The sequence below is a fragment of the Arvicanthis niloticus genome, chromosome X, assembly GCF_011762505.2.
Source record: "Arvicanthis niloticus isolate mArvNil1 chromosome X, mArvNil1.pat.X, whole genome shotgun sequence".
Classification (NCBI taxonomy): domain Eukaryota; kingdom Metazoa; phylum Chordata; class Mammalia; order Rodentia; family Muridae; genus Arvicanthis; species Arvicanthis niloticus.
This window is the reverse complement of record NC_047679.1, coordinates 499,963-513,930: the sequence shown is the minus strand read 5'-3', so window position 1 is coordinate 513,930 and position 13,968 is coordinate 499,963. Positions and strand designations below refer to the sequence as shown.

The window sequence follows — 13,968 nt, the reverse complement described above, 5'->3', positions numbered from 1 at the left end:
GGACTATTGCAGAGTTGTTGGTCAGGGTAATTCAAGAGACTCTCAAAACAATATAGGCAATTTCTGTTGCTCTTGGTTGCCTCCTAGAACATGAAGGAAAGACCACTGCTGAAAATAACATATTTCTTAGTCATAAGACTTAAGAGGAATCAAGTTGGAACTAACCTGGAAGCCTCCTCCTTGGAGACTGGCTCTCATAGATGCTATGCAAGCTGCCAAGGGAGAGGATCAATCTACTAGTCCTACCCAGCCATAGAACCTATGAATCACAACAATAATCTGCCTAGCAAAATATTACTAGCAAGATGGTACAAAAGAAGCACTTTTTTTTTATCTTGGGGGGGGCATCATCTGTGTCATTCATTGGAGTTAAGGTTTGCTTAATAGGGAGGAATTCAGGCCTGGTACTATAGATCTAGCCAACTACCCATGGCTGGAGTGCTCATAGACCTGAGAATCTAAATTAATATAATTTCTGTTTTCTAATACCATATCCTTTCACTCACAGATAAATGTAGCTGTCATCCCTCATTTAAAAAGCTTCTTTTTGGAACAGATGGAGCCTATTACAGAGACCCACAACTGGTCAAAATGCAGAGCTTAAGTGACTGTGAGGTGCCCAATCCCAACTGATATCTCTGTAGTCCAATCCCTATACCTAAGGCTCAGGGAAAAATATAGAGAAAGGGTGGAAAGATTTTAAGAGGCAGAGGCCCAGGATGTCTGCTATTAAGATACTTCCTAGACATTATGGGGAAACTGTACCCATGATTGCCTAACAATAGGGTTGCCTGAACAAGAACAGCATGACAACAGCAGTTGATATGTCCATGTATAAAGACCCACCTCTAGATGAAGCACTATAAGTGGTCAATGTCTGCTGAAAGAGGGAGAATCAGTCTCCTTTAGGGCCAAACTCCCATACAGGTTGCTTAATCCCAAGCTGTCATCCCTGGATACATGTTTATACAAGCAAAGCTAAATGGACTCAGTAGATTATATATACATGTGTGATACACACACACACACCACCACCACCACCACCACCACCACCACCACCACCACCACCACCACCACCACCACCAAGTAACCAAGTTTTAAACAAGGAGTTCAACTACACAGACTCAAATCCTAATCTAGGATGATGAAACTTTGAGATGGCTCTATTAGTTATAATAGAGCAATATGTGGTCAAGCACACATTTCATCACACTGGAAGAAAGCAGGTCAACAGATTAGAAGGACCAGTTAAGGAGTCTGCTAACTTCAAACTAACTATGTTTTTTATGAAAAAAAAAAATCAATTCTCATTAAAACAAAACCAAAAAACCAAACAAACAAAAAAACCTTCTGTGACATAGGATGGAAAATGTGTGATAAAAATTAGACTTGTTCTAAATGGCCATAAGTTAAAAATACAATGACCCTGATCAAATTATATGCTAATTAGTTTGATCACCAAAATTTTGAAATCTTAGCAGGTTTCAGGTCTACTATCACTAAAATCTCTGGAAAGCTTAAGAGAATAACTAGTGGAACCATACAGGAGACAACTCTACACAAAATGAATCCAGGAATAAACATGGACAATGAGAAATTTTACATCGCAGGTGTTCATGTTTATGAGTGGTTATTTATCTAAGTGTACTGTTTCCTGCTCCCTCATATTATTTTTCCTAAGCTATGCCACATATGACGGTTTTTCAAGCATGCCAGATGCACTGTCCCTTTTGTCAAGAATATTCTTTCAAGAACACTAGGAGTTGCAATTTTGAAGGTAGGTCACAGAACTTGTTGAGGGAGCTTGTTATTTATGCAAGACAACCAAGTGTTGAGAAAAGAAACCACATGGGAAAAGTGCTGTAGACAGACACAGGTAGCTACTGAATGCTACCAAAGGTGGAAAATGCTTAAAACATGTGTTAGGGCTGGGGAGATGGCTCAGTGGACAAGAACATTTGCTGCTCAAGCATAAGAACCAGAGTTGGATCCCTAGTACCAATGTAACACACACCTCTGACCCCAGCACTGGTACATGCTGAAGCCAAAAAATGGCAAGCTGTAGGTTTGGTGCTGAAGCCAAAAAATGCCAAGTTTTAGGATTGGTGGACACCCTGTTTCAAGAGAAATAAAGCAGACAGCAATAGAGGAGGGCACGTGTGATTACAGGCACATGAAGTTCAGAGAGGGGAGAGCCCAGCAAATGAGCAGAAAAATTAGCAGGTAGTTCAGTGAGAAGCAGCTTCTTAGACTGTTACTGATTCTTAGGTTGAAATCTCATGGATGTGGTCACAGATGTATGTACATATAACAACACAGTACTAGAATGTAAGCTTCTAAGATTCTTCTATTTTGTTTACTGCTGTATTCTAACACTAACCACACAACCTGGTATACATAAGATACTCAATAAATGAGTGAAGAAATAATACAAAAACTTATTGAGTGTTTAGTATGACACCTTGGCTGAACTTTGCATCCTCATTTTTCTTAGCCCTACCCCTGAAAATGAAAGTAATATGGTTTTCTAAGTACCATCCCAGGTAGCCATGGGGAAAAGGGTAGAGTGTTAAAATTTGTGATGTCTATTTATTAATTTTTTTCTGCTTGTTTTATATATAGGGATTTCTTTTATCACCCAGAGTGTCTTCAAACTCAGGATCCTCCTGCTTGATCCTCTAGAGGCCTGGGATTACAGGTGTGAATTACCATATCTGGCTTTTATATATTTTGTGTATGTGTTTGTGTGGTGTGTGTTATAGATAGAACCTAGGGCTTCACACATGCTAACCAAATGTTCTTACTACTTCCCTGCTCCCTTAGCCAATATAGGTGGCTTTAGATACTATCCTCCTGAAATGAACTCACTCTGTGAGGAGAGAACTCTTTCGGTCAATGAACTTGAGAGCTTCAGCCAGTGTCAGTTCCAGGAAAAAACCATATCCCAGGGCCACATAGATGCGTGAAGTATCTGGGCTGAAGAAAGAGGTCGGAGGAAGTGGAAGAAGTCTTTATTACCATTTAGCATACTGTATAGCTTAAGGTGTTTCCTATTCTCATCCTATTCCCCAAAGTGAAGGCTCTGTAAGATATTTTGTGTTCATTTCTGCCACACTCACAGCACGTTGCTTATATCCTAATGCAATATGAAAGTTACCAGAGCCTGGTATACAGAAAATACTAAGAAATACTTGTTCCATGAAAAAGGGGAGAAACTCAGAGGGGAGAGAATACACTCACACCATTGTGTCAACGAAGAAGTTACAGCCCAAATCCACCTGCATATATAACTCCGAGTGATTAGTTTCCTATAGGGCCAGGAGAAAAGAGGTAGGCGTGTCAGTGGCCAATTTTTAAGGCAGATAAAGATTTTGTTCTGGGGGCTCTCTTCCCGCCTCCCTTCTTTGCACACACACACAAAGTGGTACCCAATTTAAAAGCCTTTACCTGGAGTCGCTCAATGACATTTCTTAGTTGAAGGTATACAGACAGCTGCTCATATACCTTGTCTCGATGGTCCAGCACCTTTCTGACATGTAGAAATACAACAGTGAACATTAGGCAGCCTTATTCTTCTTGACATGCTGCACATCATGTCCTGCCAGGCATTTTAAGCCAGGTGTGGTTGTTCATGGATGTAATCCATGGGCTGAGGCAGGAGGATTATGAGCTCAAGACAGCTTGTGCTACACAGTGAGACCCTGTGCCCCCTTCCCCCAAACACACATGATGGGGATGGGATATAGATGAAGACACAGCAGGCATTTCAATAAATACAGGTCAGATTGTAGTTCATCCTGACCTCCACCTTTTACTAGTAATGTGACTATAGAAAGTAGGAAACCTGTTTGGGATTAAGGTTCCCCACATAGAAAATAGAGATGGCAGTATTAATAATGTTGATCACATAGGAGTCATTAGAATCACGTGTTTACTACAAAGTGTTTTAAATGCTAGCCAAATTGCAAGCATTATATACTTGCTACCTGTTACAACTACAAATATTGCATTTTACTCAGTGACTTATGCCAATTAAAATGTCCCATCCTCACTCTAAATGTACCTCCCCATCTCTTTTAGCATACCCGCACAGCTCTAGTTCTGAATACCTAACTTTCTATTCACATTAGTAATCACAGCAATAGTAATCATCCAGTTGTTGAGTCTTTAGTGTATTTCAGGCACTGGAGTCAAATTCCTTTTCCAAAACAACTATTCAGGTTATTTGTTTTATTTCCGAAGACAATATCTGAGTTTCTCAGCCTAGTATTGAATTTGTAAGCACACTAAACAATCCTTTCCTCTCAGCCTCAATATAATAGTAGTTGGGTTTATCTGCATTTTTAAAATGTGTCCTTACTTAAATTTATGTGTTTATTTTGTGTATACATATGGGTGCCATTGTACACACCTAGAAGTCAGAGGTCAGCTTTTTGGGAGTCTTTTTCCTTCCACCATTTGAGTCCCAGAGATCTACCTTAGGGCATGGGGTTGGAGGCAAGCCATTTTGCTGGCCCTAGTTTGCTTGTTTTGAGACACAGCCTCAGAGCCCAGCCTGTATACAATCTCAAAATGTAGGTGAAGATTACCTTGAACTCTGGATCGTCCTGCTTCTTGACACTATCCCAAGTACAGGGATTGCAGGCCTGTGTGACCACACCAGGCTTTTTTCCCCCTTCTTCTTCTTTTCTTTCTTTTTTTAAAAAATAGAATCTTGTTCTATTTTCAAGGCTGGCATGTAATCCTGGCTAAAAAAGTGAATTTTCCCATCTCTCCACTAGAGGTGGCATACACCATGGAGCCTGAGCCTGGCCTTATTCTGTTCCCCAGTCTGTTCCTGACAGTCTGTAGCCCAGACTGGTCTCCAGCTTACAAAGATCCTCCTGCTTCTACCTCCCGAGTGCTGGAGTTTACACATTTAAAACTCAAACACCATGTTAAGAAGGCCTAGTAAACTTTTCCATTACACACATGAACAAAGTTCATAAAGTCTAGAGAGGCAAAGTAAGGTACAACTTGTTCATAAATATTGGTTAAATGGCCTAGTCAGAAACACCCTGGGTTCGGAATGACTATGTTAAACCAACAAACAAAGTCAGAGCTCTGCTAAAGGGAAAAGTTCCAACCAAATCTCAGCCCAGAAGTCAACCTTTTTCCCACAAGTCTGGTTGGCCAATCCCAAAGTTTGGCCGCCTTTCTGTCCCACCCACCACGTGAAATTTTTCAAACGTCATGCCTCCCGCATTGTCACTCACTTCAAGTCTCGCTGCAGTACGTCACTGATAAAGGCCTCGTACCGCAGCACTTTCTCCCCCACTGTATCCAAGGCCCGTCGTTTCGGGGGCGTCGCCATGATGGGCTCCTGGGGAGTGACGGGGCGAGGGGAGAACCACGTTGAGTGCTCCAGTTTTTCACAAAGTTCTCTCCAATTTCTCAATGCTGGGGATGACTTCTTTCGGCTCGTGCTATGTAGTTCCTTCTGCCCAACCCTACTTTAGGACTCGTTCACTCACCGGTACACAAGCGCCGTACTTACCTTAGGGCCACCGGCAGTAACTATTAGTATGAACCTTAGCTTCCGGGTGGCGCGGACAGATGACGTGTTTCCAGCAGGGAGCCAACCAAATTGATGGGGAGGGGCTGTCTGGCGTGCGAGAAGACGCGCTTCAGGAAAGAGCTGAAGGCGGGGTCGAATGAATCCCTGGAGGTTGCTGGATTTTACCGAGCTAGACCGGCCCTGCAAGCTGTCGGCCTGCAGGCGAATAGCCTCGAGCCGGCGAGAGACTGGCTTGGGTGAGGTTTAATGAGATTTGGCGAGTTCTGAGGGAGGGTGGACTTACAGGAAGGTAGGGAGAGGGAATTAAGTGTTTATAGTTTCTTTATTTGAAGTGTGTGTCTACTGATTAATAATTGAAGTGTGTGTGTGTGTTCACGCGCGCTTTGTTACTGGAGTTACAAGCAGTTGTGAACTACCAGGATGTGGGTGCTGATAATGGAGTTCACATTCTCTGCAAGGAATGTGTTCTTAACTGATGAGCCATTTCTGTATTCCCCACTCCCCACTCTTAATTTTTTCTCTATTTTTATGTGTTTTGTCTGCACGTTTATGCACCACATGTGTGCAGTGCCCACAAAGGCCAGAAGACCTGGAACTGGAACTGGAGCTACTGACAGTTTGTATGCACCATGTGGGTGCTGGGAATTGAACCTGGGTCCTCTATAAGACTGGCCAGTGCTCTTAACTACTGAGATATCTATATAGTCCCTATTTTTTTCTTTTAGAAACATTTATATTTTTTGAGAATTTCATAGATGTCTTTTCATCATCTCCACTCCCTATTCTCTCCAACTCCTCCTAGACCCCTCCGACCACATTCCCCTTCCAATCTCATAGTCTCTTTAAAACAAAACAAAACAAAAAAAAACAAACAAACAAATCAAAAAAAAAAAAACCTCACAGAGACTACTTAAGCATTTAATAATTTTAAAAGCACAGAGTGCCTATAGACCAGCAAGGATTATGGTACTAATCTATAAGGAAGGCAGTATATCCCATGGGAATCTGTCTGTTTGATATGTATGTATGTATGTATGTATGTGTGTGTGTATGTATATCATACATGGTTTGTTTTTCACCCTTCATAAAGGAAATGAATAAGAGCATATAAAAATGTTTAAACGGAGGACAAATTTTAAGAAATACATCTTGAATGAATTTCTGCTGGGTGACTTGCAGTCCAGGATGAGGGCTACAGAGAAACCTTGTCCCCCAAACCAAAACCAAAATTTCATGTTACATGTGTTTATAATTAAATTCGATGCGCTTAAAACAGATATTAGGGAGCTATAAAATATTAATCTTTATTTGTTAAGGAGAACAGTTTAAATAGACTAGAGTTGGGTCTGTGTTAAGTCTATTAACATATTTCATGTAAATTTTGTTACTTGAAAGATACTTTTAGGTTATCAAAATAACTCACTGGTTCAAAGTTACTGGCTAACAAGTACCTTTGTTCAATATGCAGGGTGGCTTGTAAATTACTGCTGTTCCCTGACATGGAGAAAGCACACTTCTTTTTTTTTACAACGGGAGGTAGTTACTCTAGAAGATTCATAACCGGTTGAACTTCAAGGAATGTTTCTGTTGCTGTGGTATAGCTGCTCAAGGTGGTAGAAAATGATAATCACCTATATTCTAAGTCTTGGAGAACACTGTAGAAGACAGGGTAGAGAGAATGTGAAAGCTGCAGAACAGGAGCATTGTCTCACTATTTACAATGTTGGGCATGACCATTGCTATTTTGAATAAGAGCAGATGTGATCTCTTAAATGAGACCTTTATGAGACCAGGCCTATTAACATTTCCTCATGGAAGTAGAAGGGGAGCTTATGAGGCTCATATGCTTTCAGGATCCTCATGAAACCTTCATGAGACTTTCATAGGATCTAGCCTATTAATACATACTCTTTGTTAAGACAGTAGAGAGGCTCATGGAGTCATGGGGTCAAAAGATCCCCACAAAGACCCTCCTTCCCTCAAGGGAAACAAGCGAACTGGGGTGGAAATTTTTGGTAGTATAGCTTCCCCTATGTTTTCTGGGTAACTGAGGTGGCATAGCCTCATCTGAGTCAGCCATGCTGCCAATGAGACCCTCCAGTGCTCCAGCTTTTTTGAGTTGTCCATGCTGCAGGTGGGATTAGTCAATGGGATAGCTGCCTATGAGTTGCTCTGGATTTCTCAGTTGTGTAGATGCCTTTGTGTCACCCATGCTCCAATAAATAATCTCAATAAATTAAATTTTTATTCACCAAACTAGACTTGGACAGGATCCTATTGGCCTATTGGTATTCTCTCATCTGGAGTGAAAAGTTATTTCCTGGTGGAAACTATGATCTGGGACATTCTGTTCTCTCTCTTTTTTTTTTGTAGCTAGTGTGAATGGGATTGATTTCATGATTTCTATCTCAGCAAATTTATCATTGGTATATAGAAAAAATCCGCTGATTTTTGAATATTGATTTTATTTTCTACTACTTTGGTGAATTATTTTTATTAGTTCTAATAGTCTTTTGGTGGAGTCTCTAGGCCTTTCTACTTATTGATAATGAATCTTTTCTTAGGCCTAGATGCTAGATGTTTTGTCTTCCTGGATCTTTTGTGTGGAGATTTTTATCTAGTCAGGAATTGATCTGGGCTTGGTATTTTTTGTTGCTATAGGTACCCTTAATTTTAGATTTTCCTGGTGATATCTTGTCTTGTCTTCCTACTTGTCTGTGGACTCTCCCTTTATTCCTATTTACAGACATTTTTTCTTATCCTCCCAGCCATATTTCAGTTTCTTTTGATTGTTAGTGAGATGGTCTAGCTTGATATGAGGGACATCTTTGCTATTCTATTAAGCTCCATCTTTGACAGACACTATGTATCAGTGTTGAGGATAAAAGGTAAAGCTTGATAGTCCCTTTCATCTACTTGTAGTAGTAGTGTTTGCAGTGTTGGCTTTGGTTCATTTTCCCATGGAGACTTAAATCTTTTCTGTGAGAAGTGAATCTGGAGGGATTTCACAGTCGTCTCCTTAGCTAGCTCCTTGAAAAGAGAAGACCTTTTTGACTTTTCAATTGTAAGGTTCCTAGAGGTAAAACCTGCAAAACCATTGAAATGTCCAGTGTCTGCAGTTCCTAAGAACTTTGCACTGTCACACTAGCCTACACTTGTTCCTTAGCAATGTACTAAAAGTTCTAGTGCAAACTTTCCAGTAGCTATATGACATTCAGCACACATGTACCCCAGGTACAAACAGGACTTGTATTCTCAAGTCCTGCTTTCCCCCACATTCACCTGTTTATATTTTACAGTAGTGTTTGCTGTGTGACCTCAGTTTTCTAATGGGCACAAGAAAATTTGCTAATTTCCAACTTATCTGGATTTTTTTTTGAAAGGACAGGAAAAATTTCTATTCCACTCCTGTTTGACTACAGTCTGAAATTGGACGTCTTCTAAAATATTTAGAAATTACTGCCCTATAAACATGTCATTTCATGTTACATACTTCAGGACATTTCAGTGGTCTTTGGGCACCAAACCTTTCAAAATTTAGAGATCCTCCTTGGCAGTATCACTTACTTTTCTGTGTTAAAAAACAATTATTTGGGCTACATCCCCTAAAATCTGCTTCTGAGGCTGTAGTCTTGCACAAGCATGGAAGTACAATAGATGCTACAGCAAAAATGGCATAACTAATGTCTTAGTTAGGGTTCTACTGCTGTGAACAGATACCATGAACATGACAAGTCTTATAAAGGACAACATTTAATTGGGGCTGGCTTACAGGTTCAGAGGTTCAGTCCATTATCATCAAGGCAGGAGCATGGCAGCATCCAGGCAGCCATGGTGCAGGAGGAGCTGAGAGTTCTACATCTTCATCTGAAGGCTGCTAGCAGAATACTGGCTTCCGGGCAGCTAGGATGAGGGTCTTAAAGCCCATGCCCGCAGTGACACACCTACTCCAACCAGGCCACACCTTCTAATAGTGCCACTCCCTGGGTGCTGCATATACAAACCATGACAGCTAAATTGTATGTTGTCAAACCGGGAATATGGTAGAGATTTTGGCGTGCTTACTTGTAGAGACCACCATCTTGGAAAAGTATCCTTCATATATAAAAATGTCACCTTGCTCATTTCACTAAAGGGGCTGAGGTAGAGATATGCCTCTCTGGATTAGAGGATGTCTGGATCTGAGTTGTAGGATCTTTATTTCTTATAGAAGCTGAAGTGACCCTCTCTATGACATGAGAGTAAGACAGAATGTGCCTCCTAAGAGATTTATATATAGGAAAGGGGTGGGAATTCAGAATGGGCCTATCCTGTTAAAAGTGATAGCACTGGAAGAAGTAGGGTAAATCAGGTAGGTACAGTGAGTCTCTTGAGGTTACCCTTAGGAAAGAAGAGAGAGCTATCAGAGTTCTTCTGGTAAGGAAACTTGTGGTTGTGAGGGAGTTCAGGGTGGGGAAAACACTTTAAAGCAATATCAGTGGGGAAAAGACAGGAGACATTGCAGTGGTAAAGTTTTGTCCATGAGTGCTACCATCAAGGAGGAGGGGAGCAAACAACCCGTAGGACTCTTAGGGCTATATCTGCTATTCATCAAACATTTACTCACTCCATACATAGTTCTCTGAGTATTTTATATATATCAACTCATTGTTTTCCTCTGAAGTGTCTGACTTTGTAGCACAGTTACAAATAGTCTGAACTGCTTTCTCCATGTTCAGACTAGAAAGGAATATACCCAGGGTTTTATTTTCACATTTCAATCGTGGTCCATCTAGAGTAGGTATATATGTTATAAGGTATGGGTCCAATTTAATGTTTATATATAGCTTTATTTTGCAGCTAGAGTCTTGTCATATAGCCGGGATGGTATTGAATTTACTGTGTAGTCCAGACTGGTCTTGAACTTAAAATCTTTTCCCCAGTCTTTCAACTTCTGGCATCGCAGAGGTAAGGTACCAAGTCAAGCTTAATCTGTTTGGAAATGTCTGTGCTTAATGGGTAGAGTAATGCCTACTAAAATACATATAGCTACAGAATCTGTGAATGTGATCTTAGTTTGAAAAAAGTACTCTTGCATATATAATTAAGGATCTGGAGGTGGGGGCCATTCTGAGTTAAACAAATGGCCGCTTATCCAATGAAAAATATTCTTATAAGACAAAGAAAAAGACATAGGAGATGGTGCGAAAACTGACAGACATTAGAGTCATTGTTATGACTTATATATGAAATGTTGTCTCTAAAAGCTCATATGCTTTATGATTGATCCACCACAGGTGACACTAGTGAGTAGTGATTGGATCATGATAACTTCTTCAATGGATTAATTCATTGGTAAGTTTATAGCTGAAATGCTCATAAGAAATGGAGCCTACTTGGACGAAGTAACTCCCCAAGGGCATGCATGTATATGTGTGTGTGTGTGTATGTATATCTATATATGTATATACAGATATATATGTGTATATATGTACATATACATATATATGTGTGTATATAATATACATATATCTGTATGTACATGCACACACATATATATGTATGTGTGTGTATATATATATACACACATATATATGTATGTATGTGATATATATATATATATATATATATGTATATGTATATTTCCTATATCTTTCTTTTTTCTTTCTTTTTTGGCTGCCATGAGATAAGTGGTTTTTCTCCATAATGTCCTTCTGCCATTACTTTCTACTGCACTAACAGGCCTAAAAGGAAAAAAACAAGTTGATCTTGGAATGCAATGTCTGAAACTGTGTGAGCTTAAAAAAGTCCTTCCTCATTTGTTTTTTTTTTTTCAAGTCTAGTCACAGCAATGAAAAGGATACTAGCATGGTAATATGTTTATAAATTAAAGGGTTGAGGTCATAACTTAGTGGTAGAATGTTTATGTAGCATGCATGATGTCCTGGGCTTGATTTCTGGAACTACAAAAATACAAACTGAGGCATATCAATGATTGCTGATATTCTTAGAAGGTCGGAGAGAGGCATAGAATAGATTTTGAATAGAAAGGGTATAGAATACATTTTCTTCAGAAGGACTTGGCTCTATGATCTCATGAGTTTGAACTCATGAACTATAACAGAATAAAATTTATTTATTGGTTTAAAACAGGCAGTCTGTGATAACTTTTTACTGCTGTCTTTAGAAATGAGTATATTTATTTAAAAATTCACCTTTGTCCCTCATGATTTGAGATGACATTTTAGTTAGACATAGACTTCTTTACTGACATTTTACACTGTTTTACTGGCTTATATATTCACGTGTCATGATTACATGGTCTTTTTTGGTTGGTTTGGTTTTGTTTTTGAGATATGGTATTGCTATTTAGTATAGTCTGGTTTTGAACTTAATCTGTAGTTCAGGTTTTGGGCTAGCTACCCTTCTTTGCCTTTTGAATGGTGAGATTTCAAGTATATTTCATCATACCCAGCTTCCACACTATTTAAATTATTGAAGCTTTATAGAATGTTAATATATTTCATGAAGTTAATCTCTGCCATTGATCTTTATTTAAGGATTTGTAGTTATCCTTTTGTGTTTACTTTTTCTTATGCATTTTAGGTGAATTTTTTTCTGAATTGATTTGCATAACTATTATACTATACTGTTGAAGTATTTATTAGAAAAACATCAGAAGGAGGGCTGTGGGATATTGCTCCCGATTTTTTACTTTTTTTCTGCAGCCATACCTTTTGCCCTTGATGTTTTGTTTGTTTGTTTTTTTTTGGGGGGGGTGATTTGCTTTATTAATAGCTCATAAGTAGAGGAGATATGGCATTTCTGAGTCTAGGCCTTGGATTTGTGGTCTGCATTGCCCTCATCCTCTTTGCATCACTAGAAGAAGACATGTGCCACAGATATGTACCACCATGCCTTGCTTGAAGCATGTTCTCTTGAATTAAAGAGTATGTCTGTGCGGGAACCCTGCAGGTGTCAATGCAGGCAGTGATCCATGTAGAGAAGAGAATGAAAACCTCATTCAGATTGACTTCATCAACCTGGATTAGATTTGGGGAATCTAATGGCAGGTGGTTCATTATAAGCATATTTCAAACACAGTACAATTTGGAAAAAGGTTTCCAAGCAATAGTCAGCCCAATCCAGGTGCACAATACAGCTTAAAGTGTAACTACATGGAAACTCACTTGCAAAGTACATGTAATCATGAGGGTGGGTTCTACAACTAAAAGGCCTAGAATCTAAGTGGTTTCTGACTAAGATAGTGTAGAGGTCAGCAGGGTGTAAAATACATGTGGTATCCTTCTTAAGGGTAGGTTCTAGTATCTGGGGCCTAGAAAGTCTGAGATAAACATTCTGGGGGATTAGAGTGAGGTTGGCCTCCACAGACAGCAAAATGCTCACCACATCATTAACAGTATCCACTCTCAGGCTTCTGGGCAGGAAAACAGGTATCTTGTCTCCTCAGTTGAGAAGAGGCCCCTATGTGTTTAACATTCCTGGTTTCCCTAGCAATCTGTGGACATAAAGACATCTGCACCCCCAAACATCTTGTACCTTCTAATTTTTAAAAAGAAAAATAGCCACAGTAGAGGCCATGACAGAATCCATTGCCTCTGTGGCTAGTCTAAAAAGTATAGGCAAACACAAGATAATTATAAGAAGACCTAACAGAGGATGAAGAAAAGAGGAAAGCCATCCTCAATTTACCCATCTCTTAATTAATTTCTGCTAATAATTTTGTGAGAAAATGAGTATAATATGGTCTATTCCACATCAACCTTTACAAAGAACCCTTAGTGTGAGGAAACAATATTGTACTGTCTCCTATCACAGGTGTGTTTTTTTTATCTCCCATGACAAAAGGCATTTGGATTATGCATTGACAAGAGTTAACAATGTAATACAGTTAATTAAATATAACAGCATCATTTTTGGGTTACCCCTTGTTGTTTCCTCAAAGTCCTGATGTCTCCCCAAGTTATCAGTTTACTCTCCCCTTGGCACATGACCTCTTAATGAGTTTGTCATTTGCCTTTAGATGTTTTATTTATCTGGTGGTCTCTTGATGTCTTGGTTAAATACATCAGACCAGGAGCTATCTGGGACTTCATTCATTTTCTGAAAAGACAAGCAAAAGACACAAGTTAATTGATGTTAACATTAGGGATTTTTTTTTTCATTGATTAGATTCTAGATCGTTTTATTTAATGTATAATTTAGGTCGTATCTTCTTTAGGACAAAATGCTTTGGGGCAGCAAACAAAGCATTATCCTTTAGTATGTGAGGATTTAAGTGGGTGCATATAATAGTCTCTGTTTATTAGAATTTGCCAGTTCAGTATTTAATGATGTCATTCCACAAGAGCCTGTGGATAATAAGGGTTTTCATGATTAGTATTAAAAATTTTCAAATCACATGCTAGCAT

At 39.3% G+C, this 13,968-nt stretch overlaps 2 protein-coding genes across 6 annotated transcripts in view; one reads left to right on the top strand and one right to left on the bottom strand.

The window, feature by feature from the left end:
• The window catches only part of Uxt (ubiquitously expressed prefoldin like chaperone), a 9,371-nt gene extending 3,764 nt beyond the window's left edge, over window positions 1–5,607 (bottom strand). The window contains exons 1-5 of one of the 2 annotated variants that reach the window (XM_034485371.2): window positions 5,537–5,607; window positions 5,256–5,362; window positions 3,448–3,529; window positions 3,241–3,308; window positions 2,869–2,976 (exon numbers count right to left, since the gene is read on the bottom strand). In XM_034485371.2, the coding sequence (XP_034341262.1) occupies window positions 2,869–2,976; window positions 3,241–3,308; window positions 3,448–3,529; window positions 5,256–5,353 (356 nt within the window). In that variant the 5' untranslated portion in view covers window positions 5,354–5,362; window positions 5,537–5,607. The other variant, XM_076919062.1, reaches the window with a different exon arrangement.
• A 38-nt stretch (window positions 5,608–5,645) lies between these two features.
• LOC117694591 (uncharacterized) overlaps window positions 5,646–13,968 on the top strand; it is a 102,499-nt gene continuing 94,176 nt past the window's right edge. For 3 of the 4 annotated variants that reach the window (XM_076919056.1, XM_076919058.1, XM_076919055.1), the window contains exons 1-2: window positions 5,646–5,793; window positions 10,834–10,891. The gene's annotated coding sequence lies outside the window, so the exon portion shown is untranslated. The remainder of the gene's footprint in view (window positions 5,794–10,833; window positions 10,892–13,968) is intronic. The other variant, XM_076919057.1, reaches the window with a different exon arrangement.